This window comes from Pseudophryne corroboree, chromosome 3 (assembly GCF_028390025.1).
Source record: "Pseudophryne corroboree isolate aPseCor3 chromosome 3, aPseCor3.hap2, whole genome shotgun sequence".
Taxonomy (NCBI): domain Eukaryota; kingdom Metazoa; phylum Chordata; class Amphibia; order Anura; family Myobatrachidae; genus Pseudophryne; species Pseudophryne corroboree.
The window spans coordinates 452,205,210-452,225,104 of record NC_086446.1 but is presented as its reverse complement, the minus strand read 5'-3'; the positions used below and the strand labels follow the sequence as shown (position 1 = coordinate 452,225,104).

Sequence of the window (19,895 nt, the reverse complement as noted above, 5' to 3'; positions counted from 1 at the left end):
TGAGCAGAGGAGAGACTGGAACAATCACCTGTGTGTGGAGTACTTTTTGAATGGCGTCCTGCAAGGTAACTCTTGCTACAGGTGAAACTTGTAAGCCTAACCTGAAGAATCTGTGAGGAGGGAGTGTCTGAAACTCCAACCGGTAGCCCTGGGATATGAGGTCTCTTCACCCAAGGGTCCCGGCAGGACTCCGGCCAAACCTGGGCGAAATATTACAGTCGAGCCTGAAAAGTCCCCCTGCAGCTGCGGCCAACCGTCACGCGGAGGAAGTTCCAGAAGTCTGGTCCATTGATCCAGCTGCCGCTGGTCTGCGAGATTTACCTCGATTTCCTCTAGCTGCATTTGAGGCACCCCTGGTCCTGCATCTAAATCTGGCCACACGAAAGTACTGTAGAGAGGGACCAGGGTAAGGACGTCTAGCCGGAGGAGCTGCAGACGGCAGATAGGTGGACTTACCTGCCGTTGCTTGAGAAATCCACTTAATTAGTTCTTCCCCAAACTGGGCATCCCCCGTGAAGGGAAGATTATCCACGCCCTTTTTGGAATCAACATCCGCTGTTCATTGTCGCAGCCATAGAGCTTTGAGAGCCGAGACTGCCATAGCCGTGAAACGGGCATTAATGAGGCCTGTCTCCTTGATTACCTTACTCGTGAAGTCAGCAGCTTCCTGCATATGTTGCAGTAGAGACAGAATCTCATCCTGAGGCATAGTGTCAAACCCTTCAATTATATTACCAGACCATTTGACCATGGCCCTTGTGATCCAACCACTAGCAATGGTGGGTCTCTGTGTGACTCTTACTGCAGTGTAAACGGATTTGAGTGTAGTCTCAATTTTACGGTCAGCAGGGTCTTTTAGGAGGATAGCACCAGGTACAGGCAGCACAATCTTACGCGACAGCCTGGACACTAAGGTATCCACAATCAGAAGATTCTCACACACCTTCCTATCCTCAGGGGGGAAAGGGAAGGAATTCAGCAACTGCTTGCAATTTCTTGTCAGGATTAACCAACGCATCTTTAAAAAGTGTGTTTAATTCCTTGGAGACAGGAAATGTGGCAGTAGATTTTAGTGTTACATTAAAAATACAACTCTTCATCAGGTTCTGTCTCTTTATCTGGATATTGAGGACTTCCCTAATAGAAAATATTGGAGTTCCACACCCTGAGAGAGTATTGCCACCTGTTTCTACGTCTACTTCTCCCTCTTCCAAATCTGGCATGTCATTTTCAGTCAGATTGGAGTACATGTGGGAGTGTGCGTTTATGTGAGACCAGCAGGGGGGGCTGAGGAGTCGGTCTGTGGTCAGCAGTACGAACTAAAAAAAAATCCAGATTTTTTTTAAGCATTTGTCTTTCCTGCCTGGCAGTAGCCAATGCAGAGTTAATGTTAGATATCATTCCCTTAAATGAATCCAGACATTCTGGTTCCTGTGTGCTGTTTCCCTGAGAAGGGAGAGTGCACTGAGTACATAACAGGGATTCCCCTGGAGAAGGGGAAAACTTTGTGTTACGAGATGGACAGACAGCCGTCAGACATGCTGATACAGCAGAACACACACACAGTAGCAGTGAAATAACACAGAGGCAGTGAAATAACACAGAACCCCAGACAGCCTGTATGGAGTGATATAGAGAGGGATGAGACCAGTACACAATGCCACAACAGCTAAAGCAGTGCTTTGCCAGGCATAAACTAAAGCCTTAGATAAGGTAACTAGCTTTCTGACAATATATATGCTCCCCCTCTTCTACAAATCCCCCTGGTACCAGTACAAGGTGACTTGAGGGTCTTTGGAGGAGCAGCGGTTCCCTGCATGCAGCCTGGAGTCTGATGCAGCAGGAAATGGCGCCACTGAGCCGATGGTCCAGCTCACGGGAAGCCCCGCCCCCTTTATGGCGCACGGTCCCTGTGCATAATTATACTGGCAATTACCTCCAAAATGCAATTACTGGCAATTACCTCCCTTTCTGCGCCAGCACGGGTTTCCGCAGGAGGCACCGCAGCCAAGTGCCCGCCGCGCCCTAATGGTGCAACTGTAACCGGGGACCCGCTAACCGGGACCCCGGTTTCTGTACTCACAACACCAGCGTCTTCAGCGCTGTTAGTGGTGGCGGAATGCTGTCCGCGTGTGCGCACACCCTGGGGGTAATGCGAAACAACACCTCAGGAGCTTTGTCCTGTCAGCTGAGATCTGGACCATTAACCCAAGAGGTTGCTTCGGTCCCCACCCCGCCCTAAGTACCGTGATGCTGGCAAACTAGTGCCAGCCAGTGCTGCCTGAAAATAACAAACTAAAATAAAGTTTTGAAGAAAACACTCTGGAGCTCCAGAGAATGCACCTGGCTCCTTGGGCACATTTTTCTAAACTAAGTCTGTAGGTGGGGCATAGAGGGGAGGAGCCCGCACACACTGAAGATTTTTTTAAATGCCAGGCTCCAATGGGCCCAATCTATACCCCATGGTACTACTACCATCCCAGTATCTCCTAGGACGTTAGAGAAATCCTGTCTCTGTTCCAGATATGGAACTGGAGTAATGAAGCTATCCGAGAGGAGAGAGAGCCTGGTCCAATGCCATCTTATCTGCATCTTGGGGAATAGAGGTGGCAAAAAAACGATGTGGTGGCGGACCTCTGAGGCCAATGATGTAACCTCTGGAAATGATGCCCAGCATCCAGGCGTCTGAAGAGGACTCCACCCAGTGGTCTCTGACCTGCGGCAACCACCAGCCGACCAGACTAAGTAGAGAGAGTCCCCATCAGCCGATAGGCTTCTTTGGAGCCTTGGCCCCACTGCACCAGGTAGTAGGCGCAAGTAGGGAATGCACTTTGTATGTCCCTACCATCGGGGCTGCCTGTGGCTGGCACACTTCCTGTAAGGAAGCTACCCCAGTAAGATGGCGTGGCCATCCGGAACAGCGCTGCCGCTGGGCAACCTCTAAAAAGGGTGAGGGAGTGCACAGTCCCGGGTCCAGACAGTCTCAACTGAGACCGGAGTGAGGTGGGTCTCCGCCATCATCGCAACCTCCATCCTGCCAAAGGAGCAATCCGGCAAGCTGAAGACAGCTCTCGCAGCTGCTGCAGTCACAATGTGCTCTGTTGGGAGTGGGCACAAAACCAAACAAAAAAGTTAAAAGAAAATTAAGCTACAACACGGGCTGCATAGCAACCCCCTAAAACATGCCCTACTCATTAAGCACCTAAAGAAGGCTGGCATAATGAGGTTGCAGTGGGGAGGCGCTTACGTTTAAAAGTTACAGGTAGTTTAAGTGCCAACTCCAGCCCCAACCTGCAACCCATTCCAGTGTCCCTCAGCCTTGCTGCCAAAAATTAGATGCATTTGGAATACTTTAACTACACTTAATTGAGACTTCAGCGACAGTGAGTAATATGAATAGAACAAGGTAACCCAAATAAAGACTTGTCCATACAAATAAGGACTTGTTACTGAGTAGGTTGTTGCCTCTTGGGTCCTTTATGCAGCAAGCCTGCACACAGCATAATGTTCAATTACACAATTAGCAAACATTTTTGAGGCTCTCTGGTGTAAATGTCGGTAACCAATGCCAAAGAGGTAACACAAATAAAAAAGCTTAGATGGGCAAAGGAGAACAGCAGATACACAGCTAAGTGGCAGGTATTGTGCAATAAAGGGCAGTGTGATGCAGTGATCAGATGGTATTAGTTGTAGACTCACCAAGGATAGCAGCAGCTTGCAGGGAGTATTTCTCTGATTTCACCTGCTTAATCAGTTCTTGTATATCTGGTAACTCCTACAATCAGACAGAAGTAAATCTTCAAATGCAACAATCTCATTTCACTGGAAAAAATGCAATCACTGTAGTAATTAGAATATTCAATAAATGTTGATTCTCCCATATCTGAAATGTATGGAAGCAGACGTATACTGGATTTAGGACAATGTATTTTGGAATATTTGCATACTATAATGAGATATCTTGGGGAAATACATTTATGTTTCATATACACACAGCCTTAAGGTAATTTTATACAGTAGTTTTGGTAATTTTGTGCATGAAAAAAAAAAAGTTTTACACTGAACCATCACAAAGCAAAGTTCTCGATCTCAGGCATGCTGAAAAAAAACGAGATTTATGGTAAGAACTTACCATTGTAAAGTCTCTTTCTGCGAGGTACACTGGGCTCCACAAGGATTAGCATCGGGGTGTACAGTAGGATCTTGATTCGAGGCACCAACAGGCTCAAAGCTTTAACCTTCTTCCCAAGATGCATAGCGCCGCCTCCTATATCACCCCGCCTCCGTGCACAGGAGCTCAGTTTTATTAACTAGCCCAATGCAGTAGCAGGTAAAAGAGACGACAATCGTTAGTAGCCATATACACCACACACACACACCACAGGAGAGGTTGTCAGCGGCTAACGCCATACCAACCCAAAAAAGACAAGTGCGTCAGGGTGGGCGCCTTGTGGAGCCCAGTGTACCTCGCAGAAAGAGATTTAACAATGGTAAGTTCTTACCATAAATCTCATTTTCTGCTGCGGGGTACACTGTGCTCCACAAGGATTAACACATCGGGGGATGTCCTAAAGCAGTTCCTTATGGGAGGGGATGCACTGTAGCGGGCACAAGAACCCAGCGTCCAAAGGAAGCATCCTGGGAGGCGGAAGTATTGAAGGCATAGAACCTTATGAACGTGTTCACTGAGGACCACGTAGCCGCATTACACAATTGTTCAAGGGACGCACCACGGCGGGCCACCCAAGAAGGTCCAACAGGCCGAGTAGAATGGGCCTAAATAGTAGCAGGAGCTGGGCGACCAGCCTGTACATAAGCATGTGCTATCACCATTCTAATCTATATGGCCAAGGTCTGCTTGTGAGCAGGCCAGCCACGTTTGTGAAAACCAAACAGTACAAAGAGAATCCGACTTCCTGATGGAGGCAGTTCTCTTCACGTAGATACGGAGAGTCCGTACCACATCCAAGGACCGTTCTTTGGAAGACAAATCAGGAGAGGCAAAGGCCGAAACCACAATCTCCAGATTAAGGTGGAAAGAAGACACCACCTTAGGTAAATACCCGGGACGTGTTCTAAGAACCGCCCGATCACGGTGAAAAATCAGATATGGTGACCTACAACACAAGGCACCCAAATCCGACACCCGTCTAACAGAGGCAATACCTTAAGAGAAAGCCACTTAAGGTCTGCAGATTCAAGAGGCCCAAACGGAGACCCTTGCAACACCTCCAGAACCACCGACAAGTCCCAAGGAGCCACCAGCGAGACATAAGGAGGTTGAATCTACAACACACCCTGAGTGAACCTATGCACATCAGGTAAGGTCGCAAATTTTCTCTGAAACCAAATCGACAAAGCAGAAATATGAACCTTGATGAAGGCCAGACGAAGGCCCAAGTCCAGGCCTTTTTGTAGAAAGGCCAAAAGTTTGGTCGTACTAAACTTGTACGCGTCATGATTGTTAGATGTGCACCAAGCAAAGTAAGAATTCCAGACCCTATGATAAATCTGAGCAGAAGTCGGTTTCCGGGCCTTCAACATGGTTTGAAAGACCGCCTCAGAAAATCCCTTGGCCCTTAAGACGGAAGCTTCAAGAGCCACGCCGTCAGAGCCAATCGGGCTAAATCCTGATATACACAGGGGCCCTGAACGAGGAGATCTGGGCACTGCGGAAGTAGAAGGGGAAGCTCTATCGAGAGACCCTGAAGGTCTGTGAACCAATGCCGTCTGGGCCACGCTGGAGCGTCCAGAAGTAGGATACCTCCTTCTTGCTTGAACTTCCTTATTATGGAATAAGAGTATATACAGCGCTAAAAAAGGTTTTGAGGAGCCGTGCATCACTGAATTTATCATCTATACCCGGAACAAGCCTAGAAGTCCATCAGCAATTGGGAAATTTGCAGAAGTCCACAAAGGCGCAAGAGATCCAGCTTTGAATAGGACTGAATCTGGTCCGGAACCAAGCAAATAAAGGTCTGCCTCTACATTTGGACTTTAATCTGCCAGCATTGAAAACTGCACCCAGGACTGTGGCATAATTCCAGGGATCCTTATCAGTGCATCATGTCCGGCTTCCTCGTGTGGTAATACACCAAACAAACTTGCTGTGCCTGCCCTGTTTGACACATTTTTATATGAAAAATTATTTTATATATATGAATTTAATGGTCTATTTATTGCAACAATATTTATAATAAATTGTGATTGTTTTTCCATATCCAGTTTTTTAGCGCTGTATATACTCTTATTCCATTGTTCTTCCAGGGACTAACTATCCCTTTAAACAGCAGCTTAAAGGTCAAGCATATCCTCTTGACAGCGCCGGGCAAATTACCTAGGTAATTTCATTTCTTGAACTTCCTTATTACCCTGGGCAGGAGCGACACCGGAGGGAACACGTATGGCAGCCGAAAGTTCCATGGAATTGCCAGTGCGTCCACGAACGCTGCTTGAGGATCCCTTGTCCTTGCTCCAAAGACCGGAACCTTGTAATTATGTCGAGATGCCATCAGGTCAACACTTGTCCACGAGGAGAGTTGAAATATTCTGGATGAAGGCTCGACTCTCCGGTGTGCATGTCCTGACGACTGAGAAAGTCCGCTTCCCAGTTTAGGATCCCCGGAATGAACACTGCCGATATGGCTGACAGCTGGCGTTCCGCCCACTGAAGAATCCGTGATACTTCCCTCATTGCCATGCGGCTTCGAGTGCCGCCTTAACGATTGATGTACGCCACCGTGGTGGCGTTGTCCGACTGTACTTGAACAGGTCTGTTCTGTATTAAATGCTGGGCCAAGTTCAAAGAGTTGAACTCCGCCTGCAATTCCAGAATGTTTATCGGGAGGAGAGACTCCTCCTTGGTCCACCGACCCTGAAGTGAGTGTTGCTCCAACACCGCGCCTCAACCCCTCAGACTGGCGTCAGTCGTCAGAAGGACCAAGTTGGAGATCCAGAAGGGACGACCCCTGCTCAATCGTTGGTCCTGAAGCCACCAGCTCAGTGACAGACGTACCTCCGGAGACAATGAGATCATTTGAGACCTGATCCGGTGAGGCAGGCCATCCCACTTGGCAAGAATTAGCCTCTGGAGAGGGCGAGAATGGAATTGAGCGTACTCCACCATGTCGAAAGCAGACATCATGAGACCTAGCACTTGCATTGCCGAATGTATCGACACTTGCGGACAAAATAGGAAGCATTGAATCCTGTCCTCTAGCTTCAGGACTTTCTCCTGAGACAAGAACAACCGCTGGTTGTGAGTGTCCAACAACGCCCCCAAGTGCACCATGCTCTGAGCAGGGACCAGGGAGGATTTCTTCCAGTTGATGAGCCACCCGTGGGCTTGCAGAAACTGGATAGTTAGATCCAGATGGCGTAGGAGAATCTCTGGGGAATTTGCCAGGATCAACAAGTCGTCCAAGTACGGTAGGATCCTGACCGCCATGACCTTGGTGAAGACTCGGAGCCGTGGTCAAACCAAAAGGTAATGCAGGTTTCCAACCGCAAACCTCAGGTACTGCTGATGCGACACTGTAATGGGAATATGCGGGTAAGCATCCTGTATGTCCAGTGAAACCATATAGTCCCCAGGCTCCAAGGCCAGAACAATAGAGCGAAGAGTTTCCATACTAAACTTGGAGACCTTCACAAATTTGTTTAAGGACTTGAGGTTGAGAATGGGCCGGGAAGAGGCACATGTACTACCACTCCTGTGTCCAGGAGGGACTGTACCACCGAATGAAGAGTCTTTACCTTCACCTGATCCGAAGGGACGTCTATCAGGCAAAATCAATGAGGGGGACGATTCTTGAAGGATACGGCGTAACCTCGAGTGACGACTTCCCGTACCCAGGCATCGGAAGTGGTCTTCAACCATTCCTGGGTAAACCCTAGAAGTCGGCCCCCCACTCTGGGATCCCCCAGAGGGAGTCCCGCCCCGTCATGCAGCAGACTTGTCAGTTTTGGAAGCTGGCTGACGAGCAGCCCAGGCCCGTTTGGGCTTATTGGGTTTGGAAGTGCGAACCTGTTTTGGGTACGTCTGACCTTTTGCTTTCCCTGAAGGACGAAAGAAGCGAAAGGAAGTACTCAGCCTTCGGCACCGAAGGAGCAGTACTAGGAAGACATGCTGTTTTAGCAGACGCTAAGTCAGCCACTATCTTGTTAAGGTCTTCTCCGAAAAGAATGTCTCCTTTGAAGGGGAGTACCTGCAGTGTTTTCTTAGAGTCCATGTCCACAGACCAGGACCGTAACCTGAGAATTCGGCGAGCCAAAATGGACATAGTAGAAGCCTTGGCAGCCAGAATACCGGCATCAGAAGCCGCCTCTTTAATGTAATGTAATGGGACGCTGTAACAATATACGACAGGCATTGTCTAGCATGATCAGAAGCACTGGAAGGCAACTCCGCCTCCAGCTCCTGAGCCCACACTTCCACAGCCCATGTCGCTGCAATAGTGGGCCTATGCACCGCACAGGGTGTAGATTGCCTTCAAACAACCCTCCACACGCTTGTCTGTCAGCTCTCTCAAGGACGTGACAGTAGTTACAGGAAGAGCTGAGGATACTACCAGCCGCGCCACATGCGAATCCACTAGCGGGGGTGTTTCCCAATTTTTACTAAGCTCCGCAGCGAGGGGGTAGTGAGCCAGCATCTTCTTGTGAGGCGTGAACTTCTTTCCTGGATTTTCCCAGGACTCCTGACGTAGGTCAACTAAATGTTCAGAGTGAGGTAAAATAAGATTTTACTTACCGATAAATCTATTTCTCGTAGTCCGTAGTGGATGCTGGGGACTCCGTCAGGACCATGGGGATTAGCGGCTCCGCAGGAGACAGGGCACAAAAATAAAGCTTTAGGATCAGGTGGTGTGCACTGGCTCCTCCCCCTATGACCCTCCTCCAAGCCTCAGTTAGGATACTGTGCCCGGACGAGCGTACACAATAAGGAAGGATTTTGAATCCCGGGTAAGACTCATACCAGCCACACCAATCACACTGTACAACTTGTGATCTGAACCCAGTTAACAGCATGATAACAGCGGAGCCTCTGAAAAGATGGCTCACAACAATGATAACCCGATTTTTGTAACAATAACTATGTACAAGTATTGCAGACAATCCGCACTTGGGATGGGCGCCCAGCATCCACTACGGACTACGAGAAATAGATTTATCGGTAAGTAAAATCTTATTTTCTCTGACGTCCTAGTGGATGCTGGGGACTCCGTCAGGACCATGGGGATTATACCAAAGCTCCCAAACGGGCGGGAGAGTGCGGATGACTCTGCAGCACCGAATGAGAGAACTCCAGGTCCTCTTTAGCCAGGGTATCAAATTTGTAGAATTTTACAAACGTGTTCTCCCCCAACCACGTAGCTGCTCGGCAGAGTTGTAATGCCGAGACCCCTCGGGCAGCCGCCCAGGATGAGCCCACCTTCCTTGTGGAATGGGCCTTGACAGATTTAGGCTGTGGCAGGCCTGCCACAGAATGTGCAAGTTGAAATGTGCTACAAATCCAACGAGCAATCGTCTGCTTAGAAGCAAGAGCACCCAGTTTGTTGGGTGCATACAGGATAACAGCGAGTCAGTTTTCCTGACTCCAGCCGTCCTGGAAACCTATATTTTCAGGGCCCTGACAACATCTAGCAACTTGGAGTCCTCCAAGTCTCTAGTAGCCGCAGGTACCACAATAAGCTGGTTCAGGTGAAACGCTGACACCACCTTAGGAAGAAACTGGGGACGAGTCCGCAGTTCTGCCCTGTCCGAATGGACAATCAGATATGGCTTTTGTGAGACAAAGCCGCCAATTCTGACACTCGCCTGGCCGAGGCCAGGGCCGACAGCATGGTCACTTTCCATGCGAGATATTTCAAATCCACAGATTTGAGCGGTTTAAAATGTGATTTGAGGAATCCCAGAACTACGTTGAGATCCCACAGTGCCACTGGAGGCACAAAAAGGGGGTTGTATATGCAATACTCCCTTGACAAACTTCTGGACTTCAGGAACTGAAGCCAATTCTTTCTGGAAGAAAATTTGCAGGGCCGAAATTTGAACCTTAATGGACCCCAATTTGAGGCCCATAGACACTCCTGTTTGCAGGAAATGCAGGAATCGACCGAGTTGAAATTTCTTCGTGGGGCCTTCCTGGCCTCACACCACGCAACATATTTTCGCCACATGTGGTGATAATGTTTTGCGGTCACCTCCTTCCTGGCTTTGACCAGGGTAGGAATGACCTCTTCCGGAATGCCTTTTTCCCTTAGGATCTGGCGTTCCACCGCCATGCCGTCAAACGCAGCCGCGGTAAGTCTTGGAACAGACCTGGTACTTGCTGAAGCAAGTCCCTTCTTAGCGGCAGAGGCCATGAGTCCTCTGTGAGCATTTCTTGAAGTTCCGGGTGCCACGTCCTTCTTGGCCAAACCGGAGCCACGAGTATAGTTCTTACTCCTCTACGTCTTATAATTCTCAGTACCTTGGTTATGAGAAGCAGAGGAGGGAACACATACACCGACTGGTACACCCACAGTGTTACCAGAACGTCCACAGATATTGCTTGAGGGTCTCTTGACCTGGCGCAATACCTGTCCAGTTTTTTGTTCAGGCGGGACGCCATCATGTCCACCTTTGGTCTTTCCCAACGGTTCACAATCATGTGGAATACTTCCCGATGAAGTCCCCACTCTCCCGGGTGGAGGTCGTGCCTGCTGAGGAAGTCTGCTTCCCAGTTGTCCACTCCCGGAATGAACACTGCTGACAGTGCTATCACATGATTTTTCGCCCAGCGAAGAATCCTTGCAGTTTCTGCCATTGCCCTCCTGCTTCTTGTGCCGCCCTGTCTGTTTACGTGGGCGACTGCCGTGATGTTGTCCCACTGGATCAATACCGGCTGACCTTGAAGCAGAGGTCTTGCTAAGCTTAGAACATTGTAAATTGCCCTTAGCTCCAGTATATTTATGTGGAGAGAAGTCTCCAGACTTGATCACACTCCCTGGAAATTTTTTCCTTGTGTGACTGCTCCCCAGCCTCTCAGGCTGGCATCCGTGGTCACCAGGACCCAGTCCTGAATGCCGAGTCTGCGGCCCTTTAGTAGATGAGCACTCTGCAGCCACCGCAGAAAAAACACCCTTGTCCTTGGAGACAGGGTTATCCGCTGATGCATCTGAAGATGCGATCCGGACCATTTTTCCAGCAGATCCCACTGAAAAGTTCTTGCGTGAAATCTACCGAATGGAATCGCTTCGTAAGAAGCCACCATTTTTCCCAGGACCCTTGTGCAATGATGCACTGACACTTTTCCTGGTTTTAGGAGGTTCCTGACTAGCTCGGATAACTTCCTGGCTTTCTTCTCCGGGAGAAACACCTTTTTCTGGACTGTGTCCAGAATCATCCCTAGGAACAGCAGACGTGTCGTCGGAAACAGCTGCGGTTTTGGAATATTTAGAATCCACCCGTGCTGTCGTAGAACTACTTGAGATAGTGCTACTCCGACCTCCAACTGTTCTCTGGACCTTGCCCCTATCAGGAGATCGTCCATTTTCTTTGAAGAAGAATCATCATTTCGGCCATTACCTTGGTAAGGACCCGGGGTGCCGTGGACAATGCAACCGGCAGCGTCTGAAACTGATAGTGACCGTTCTGTACCACGAACCTGAGGTACCCTTGGTGAGAAGGGCAAATTGGGACATGGAGGTAAGCATCCCTGATGTCCCGGGACACCATATAGTCCCCTTCTTCCTGGTTCGCTATCACTGCTCTGAGTGACTCCATCTTGATTTGAACCTTTGTATGTAAGTGTTCAACTATTTCAGATTTAGAATAGGTCTCACCGAGCCGTCTGGCTTCAGTACCACAATATAGTGTGGAATAATACCCCTTTCCTTGTTGTAGGAGGGGTACTTTGATTATCACCTGCTGGGAATACAGCTTGTGAATTGTTTCCACTACTGCCTCCCTGTCGGAGGGAGACGTTGGTAAAGCAGACTTCAGGAACCTGCGAGGGGGAGACGTCTCGAATTTCCAATCTGTACCCCTGGGATACTACTTGTAGGATCCAGGGGTCCACTTGCGAGTGAGCCCACTGCGTGCTGAAACTCTTGAGACGACCCCCCCCCACCGCACCCGAGTCCGCTTGTACGGCCCCAGCGTCATGCTGAGGACTTGGCAGAAGCGGTGGAGGGCTTCTGTTTCTGGGAATGGGCTGCCTGCTGCAGTCTTCTTCCCTTTCCTCTATCCCATGGCAGATATGACTGGCCTTTTGCCCGCTTGCCCTTATGGGGACGAAAGGACTGAGGCTGAAAAGACGTTGTCTTTTTCTCCTTTATACGGCAATACTTCCATGTGCCATTTGGAATCTGCATCACCTGACCACTGTCGTGTCCATAAACAACTTCTGGCAGATATGGACATCGCACTTACTCTTGATGCCAGAGTGCAAATATCCCTCTGTGCATCTCGCATATATAGAAATGCATCCTTTAAATGCTCTATAGTCCATAAAATACTGTCCCTGTCAAGGGTATCAATATTTTCAGTCAGGGAATCCGACCAAGCCACCCCAGCGCTGCACATCCAGGCTGAGGCGATCGCTGGTCGCAGTATAACACCAGTATGTGTGTATATACTTTTTAGGATATTTTCCAGCCTCCTATCAGCTGGCTCCTTGAGGGCGGCCCTATCTGGAGACGGTACCGCCACTTGTTTTGATAAGCGTGTGAGCGCCTTATCCACCCTAAGGGGTGTTTCCCAACGCGCCCTAACTTCTGGCGGGAAAGGGTATACCGCCCATAATTTTCTATCGGGGGAAACCCACGCATCATCACACACTTCATTTAATTTATCTGATTCAGGAAAAACTACAGGTAGTTTTTTCACACTCCACATAATACCCTTTTTTGTGGTACTTGTAGTATCAGAAATATGTAACACCTCCTTCATTGCCCTTAACAAGTAACGTGTGGCCCTAAAGGAAAATACGTTTGTTTCTTCACCGTCGACACTGGAGTCAGTGTCCGTGTCTGTGTCGACCGACTGAGGTAAAAGGACGTTTTAACGCCCCTGACGGTGTTTGAGACGCCTGGACAGGTACTAATTGGTTTGCCGGCCGTCTCATGTCGTCAACCGACCTTGCAGCGTGTTGACATTATCACGTAATTCCTTAAATAAGCCATCCATTCCGGTGTCGACTCCCTAGAGAGTGACATCACCATTACAGGCAATTGCTCCGCCTCCTCACCAACATCGTCCTCATACATGTCGACACACACGTACCGACACACAGCACACACACAGGGAATGCTCTGATAGAGGACAGGACCCCACTAGCCCTTTGGGGAGACAGAGGGAGAGTTTGCCAGCACACACCAAAAACGCTATAATTATACAGGGACAACCTTTATATAAGTGTTTTTCCCTTATAGCATTTTAATATATATAGTCATATCGCCAAATAAGTGCCCCCCCTCTCTGTTTTAACCCTGTTTCTGTAGTGCAGTGCAGGGGAGAGCCTGGGAGCCTTCCCACCAGCATTTCTGTGAGGGAAAATGGCGCTGTGTGCTGAGGAGAATAGGCCCCGCCCCCTTTTCGGTGGGCTTCTTCTCCCGTTTTTCTGAGACCTGGCAGGGGTTAAATACATCCATATAGCCCCCAGGGGCTATATGTGATGTATTTTTAGCCAGAATAAGGTACTATCATTGCTGCCCAGGGCGCCCCCCCCCAGCGCCCTGCACCCTCAGTGACCGCTGCTATGAAGTGTGCTGACAACAATGGCGCACAGCTGCAGTGCTGTGCGCTACCTTATGAAGACTGAAAAGTCTTCTGCCGCCGGTTTCTGGACCTCTTCACTTTTCGGCATCTGCAAGGGGGTCGGCGGCGCGGCTCCGGGACGAACCCCAGGGTGAGACCTGTGTTCCGACTCCCTCTGGAGCTAATGGTGTCCAGTAGCCTAAGAAGCCAATCCATCCTGCACGCAGGTGAGTTCACTTCTCTCCCCTAAGTCCCTCGATGCAGTGAGCCTGTTGCCAGCAGGACTCACTGAAAATAAAAAACCTAACAAAACTTTTACTCTAAGCAGCTCTTTAGGAGAGCCACCTAGATTGCACCCTTCTCGGCCGGGCACAAAAATCTAACTGAGGCTTGGAGGAGGGTCATAGGGGGAGGAGCCAGTGCACACCACCTGATCCTAAAGCTTTTACTTTTGTGCCCTGTCTCCTGCGGAGCCGCTATTCCCCATGGTCCTGACGGAGTCCCCAGCATCCACTAGGACGTCAGAGAAAACTTGTTTAACCACCTTCTGACGTTTAAACCTGTCCAGTTTCTTAGGGGCAATGTCAGGCTCCGGTTCATCATCAACCTGAAGAATGAGCCTGATAGCCTCTAACAAGTCAGGAACATCCACCTGCGAAACAACTTCCCCATCAGAAGCATCAGGATCAGAATCTGTGGGGTCCGTATCAACGCCATCCTCATCAGACGAGGTGTCTGAGACGTTGGTGGATTGTGAGGAATTGCCCGCTTAGAGGACCCCTTGGTCTTAGGTGGGCGAGGGTTAGACTTTTGATCAGTCAGTGATTGGTTCAATTGCTGTAACTGATTGGACAGTTGATCTGCCCATGGCGGGTTAACCGCGGGGACCATAAGCGGTTGTACCGGCACAGGAGGTCCCATAGGGGGCGTTAGTCAAGATACCAGCGTGTTCAATAGCGTGGAGAAGGTAGCCCAAGGTGGGTCATTTTGCACCCCCGTTGCTACAGTCCCACTGGGGGGGTAAGGAACCCCCAGAACCTGAACCCTCAGCTGCTATGTTATCTTCAAATGTGTCTGCAGCATCAACACCACGCAATGTGGGATCAGCCCCAGCTCCATTGCCCTTTGTAGCTGACATAATCAAAAGCTCAATGCAAGGCAACACAGTACAATATCAGCAGCACAACACCTGACAAGAACTCCCTGTGCAGTGTATCAGCACAAACAGGGAATTCAAGAGGTATATGGTGACTAAAAATCAGAGAGAAAAATACACACCGAGTATATCCTGTGAAACACCTATATTATGATAAACCTGACACACTTAGCCCCCTCAGGTTATAGAATATAGGGATAGCAATCTGAGTGAAATACACGAAATGAAGGTCACACAGCAGCTATATGCACACACACACATAGTCGCATTGTACAATGCAGAAATTATGACATGCAATAAAACTGCACTGGACTAGCAATACAGAGTAGTACTATGTATAGCTATACACTTAATAGATATAACATTGCATAGTAAAGACTGGATGTATATCACAGGGTACTTGTACTAAATAACCCTTACTAAATGCCCTTTTTTTCTTAACTAACACTGTCGGCAGACATGTAGAATACTTAAGTGTCCTGTAAAATGCACAGCGCTGACAGGCAGGCAGCTTTACAGAGGAGGATTTGCCCAAACAGTCCCAGGATCAGCTCAGCTTATCCTAATGGCGCCCAAACGCTGACAGGGAGTGAGGGAGAGAGAGATATGCAGCTCCAGGGCGGGAACATTTACGCTAAATGGTGCCCTGGGGCTGGGGGAGGGGCTACAGGTCAAAGCCTTATCCCCCTGCTGGACTTCACCACCGGGTACTGGGGGCGTAATAAAACGGTTTTAGGAGAGAAAACCGACCTGTACCCATGCCCTGGTGATCTAGTGGGGTCCCTGTACTACCACAGTGTCCACACCAGCACGCGCGGCCCACCTCCCACGCGGTATCGCGATTTACAGCGGGTCCCGTCGAGGGGACCCCTTACCTCCTCCCTGAGTGCGGCCACGTGATCAGGGAGAGCAGCGGTCATGTGTGTGACTAACTTGGAAGAAAACTGGAGCCTCCCCTGTAGGGACCCGGCAACCAGGGCGTGGGAGTGTATAGCGCCGCTGGGGGAGATGATGAAGCAGCAGCAGCAGATGTCTGACTGACATCTAGCACAGTCAGTGTCTCTGCTGCAGCCCTTGAAGTCTTCAATATTCTTTAAAAGCTTCTCTCAGGGCTGCTGGAGCAGCCACCATGTTATGTGCCTGCTTACTGCATGGCACCAACTACAAAACTGAGCTCCTGTGCACGGAGGCGGGGTGATATAGGAGGCGGGAAGAAGGTCAAAGCTTTGAGCCTGTTGGTGCCTCGGATCAAGATCCTACTCTACACCCGGATGTTAATCCTTGTGGAGCCCAGTGTACCCCGCAGCAGAAATTTAGGATTTTTGGATATGGAAGACAAACTGTATACAACATTATGTAGGTGCAAAGACCAGGTTGCACAAAAAAAAACAACTAAAATCTAGCTGATGTAAGGAGCAGTAGAAACACTGCAAGTAAAATATTAAATATGAATAAAACATTTAAGAAAAAACAAAAGACAAAACAAGTTCTGAGTACAAGAGAGGAACAATATTGAGGCAGCAGGGCTGGGCAACCTCAGTACCTAAAGGCAAAATATTTCTTACATTTTTAAGTACAGTGCATGAGGTGAAAATATTGACTAGTGAGAAGCAAGCATATCCTTAAGGGCAGTTGTGCATGAAGTCACTGTAACCAAGGGTGGTGCAGGCCCATTTTAAAGCCTGGTTTGTTTCAGGATGAAAGAAGTCTGTAAATGGATGAGACTGACAAGAATTGAGGGATCACCTTGAGATTGCTTTTAGCGGCTCCAGCTTGAGCTTGTACTTCCTTGGCATATTTCAGAACTCTGTCATAGAGAACCAGAGCCTCACTCCACTTCTTCACTAGAACATATGACTGAGCAATGAAAAAGCACCTGCAAGACAGACAACATTGAGAATTATTGACATGTGTGGCATATATGTGATATAGTAATAAAGGTAGCACTGAACATGAGAGAAACAGTTCCTTAAAAACTAATGTACTAAAAATAAACCATTATAAAAACATTTGGGGGTGGGGGGTGGGTAGTATATGTAAAGATTTAGGTCCTTGGGAAAAAAAGTGTCTGGAGTTATTTAATTAGCAGCAACCCAAGTTCCTTTATGTTTTCCAGCAGGCTTTGTGTATATTATGACTCATTGATCAGAATCTCTCCTCCTAGACTTGGGTAAAGAATGCCTAATTAAGCTTGGGACACAATAGAACAAGCTGTTGTGTGCAGTAGTGTAACTACAATAGGTGCACCTCTTTCCAGCACCCAGTGACGCTGCAGCACTCTACCTAGTACAGTGAAGTAATTGTGGGCTTCCTAGGGTTGTTAATCAAACATGTGATGGTGATCGGAGGAGGCCTCAAGGGAGCAGGATAGCATAGGTAGGAGGGGTTCACTACGATATGCCGGCGGTCGGGCTCCCGGCGACCAGCATACGGGCGCCGGGAGCCCGACCGCCGGCTTACCGACAGTGTGGCGAGCGCAAATGAGCCGCTCGCCATGCTACGGGCACGGTGGCGCACTACACTATTTTATTCTCCCTCCATGGGGGTCGTGGACCCCCAACGAGGGAGAATTAGTGTCGGTATGCCGGCTGTCGGGATCCCGGCGCCGGTATACTGTGCGCCGGGATCCCGTCAGTCGGCATACAGAAGACCACCCGGTAGGAGGGGTGTGCAATGTGTGTGTGAGATAGCTGGCGCTCTGTGTCCTCTCCCAGCAGTGGTGACAGACTGATACACTATATCCAGTGCAGGGACTTGAGGTTCCACAGCAGCGGAGAGTCCAGAATTCCTTGTGCAAAACATCTGACTCCTCATTATTAAAACAAGTGCCCCCCCCGTACCCCAGTTATCTGTCACCTGCTGCCATGTGATGGTTAGGTGCGACTGTGCTGAAAGATTTTACCGAGACCTATGGCAGCAGAGGTGTAGCACACGTGGGAAGATAAGCAAGAAAGCACATACAAATTCTAGGGCCTAATCCAGACCTGATAGTAGCAGCAAATTTGTTAGTAGTTAGGCTAAACCATGTGCACTGCAGGGGGGGGCAGATAAAACATGTGCAGAGAGAATTAGATTTGGGTGGGGTGGGTTAAAAGTGAAATCTAAATTGCAGTGTAAAAATAAAGCAACCAGCATTTACCCTGCACAGAAACAAAATAACCCACTCAAATCTAACTCTCTCTGCATGTTATATCTGCCCCACCTGCAATGCACATGGTTTTGCCCATCTGCTAACAAATTTGCAGCTACGATCAGGTCTGAATTAGGCCCTAAGTTAGCTAAAGGACCATGCCCCTGACCCTCCCCTCAGCTTGTTCCACCCCCCCTGCTGCCTAACCCTAACTGTCCCGCCACCTGCAGTCTTACCACACCTCCCCAAGAAGGGGGGACCCTTTCTAAATATTGCTCTAAAGGTCTAGTAATGCCCCTGGTTAGGGGTCTTGTACTTTCAAACCTAAAAGTATCCCAATCAGCACATTTACCGCGATGGGTCTCAGGTAGTTGGTGTCAAACATTTTGTTGCTTACAGCGCTGGAAGGCTTGGGATTTAATTACCTACAGATTTCTGGTGTTCAGTAGTTCTGGATCAGCCACTTTCCCAGTTAGGATAGATCCAACTTTACCTCGTTTAGGGTGTTTCTCACCCCACAGGCCAAAATCGGAGCCAAAAGAACTGGTGAAGTATAGAACTTTGCAGGGAACCTTTTAGGGACTGTCCTTAAAGTAGACTTAGGAGAAAGACAAGTGGCAAGATTCCCACTTGTCTCCCAGTATGTGTATTTTTTATTTAGACCTTAAAGATTGAGAGAGCGGCATAACCAGTAAGTACATCCTTAATGCCCTAGCTTTTGCCTAGTTTAAGAACCTGGCTGTCTACCAGATGTGCCACTTTTCAAAACTGGTGCTATCTGATGAAAGATACAATGGGACGCAAACAGATCAAGTAAACTACACTTAATTGTGTGCCCTACTACAAACGGGACTGGGGCTCCTGGAATGACTCCTCTCATGGTCTGGAAAAAGCCAAAGTGGATACATCTGTGGTGGACAGAGCACCCAGCAAAACAGACATTTAGAGAATTGCTCATCCCATCTGTACTTACGGTGTCATAAATCAATCGATCGGATACAATCACTAAAGCTAGGTACACACTTTACGATATATCGGGCGATGTTGTGATCCACGTAGAATCACAACCACCACAGTATAGTGTGTATGAACTGGGTGGTTGCATCATCCCATTAGATTTGCTGCACATCAAATGTGCCGAATCCACGTCCGGCACAGTGCTGTTGCATGTAGCATGTAACAAAAAATAACGCTGTTGTACGGCGGATCATGCAGTGTGCACGACGGTGCGATGTATCGTTACACTGTAGTCAGGTCTGTACCCAGCTTAAGACATTAAAAGATGTATTCTTCAAGATCAGTCTAGAATTTTCATTGATGGTGGGCTAATACCAATATGATGGTTTGTATTATTGTCCAGTGTCTGAAAATGTAATTTTACTTTAGCAGTTACTGTACTGTTGCTTGTACAGAGGCATAACCAGTCTATTTGGCTATTTTGGGATGGTTTCCTTAATGTATGTTAGTTGCCTAAAAGCTTAAACTCAACTACACACATTAAAATATAAAGAAGTTACCTGGATTACTATTAAACAACAAATATTGCATTATTTTGTATTCAAAAAATAAGAATTTACTTACCGATAATTCTATTTCTCGTAGTCCGTAGTGGATGCTGGGGACTCCGTCAGGACCATGGGGAATAGCGGGCTCCGCAGGAGACAGGGCACATCTAAAAAGCTTTTTAGGTCACATGGTGTGTACTGGCTCCTCCCCCTATGACCCTCCTCCAAGCCTCAGTTAGGTACTGTGCCCGGACGAGCGTACACAATAAGGAAGGATCTTGAATCCCGGGTAAGACTCATACCAGCCACACCAATCACACCGTACAACTTGTGATCTGAACCCAGTTAACAGTATGATAAC

At 48.5% G+C, this 19,895-nt stretch overlaps 1 protein-coding gene across 1 annotated transcript in view; it reads right to left on the bottom strand.

Moving 5' to 3' along the window:
* The window catches only part of SRP68 (signal recognition particle 68), a 137,862-nt gene that overhangs the window by 7,229 nt on the left and 110,738 nt on the right, over positions 1–19,895 (bottom strand). Inside the window, exons 13-14 of the mRNA XM_063960561.1 lie at positions 16,646–16,775; positions 3,700–3,775 (exon numbers count right to left, since the gene is read on the bottom strand). Coding sequence (XP_063816631.1) covers positions 3,700–3,775; positions 16,646–16,775 — 206 coding nt within the window. The remainder of the gene's footprint in view (positions 1–3,699; positions 3,776–16,645; positions 16,776–19,895) is intronic.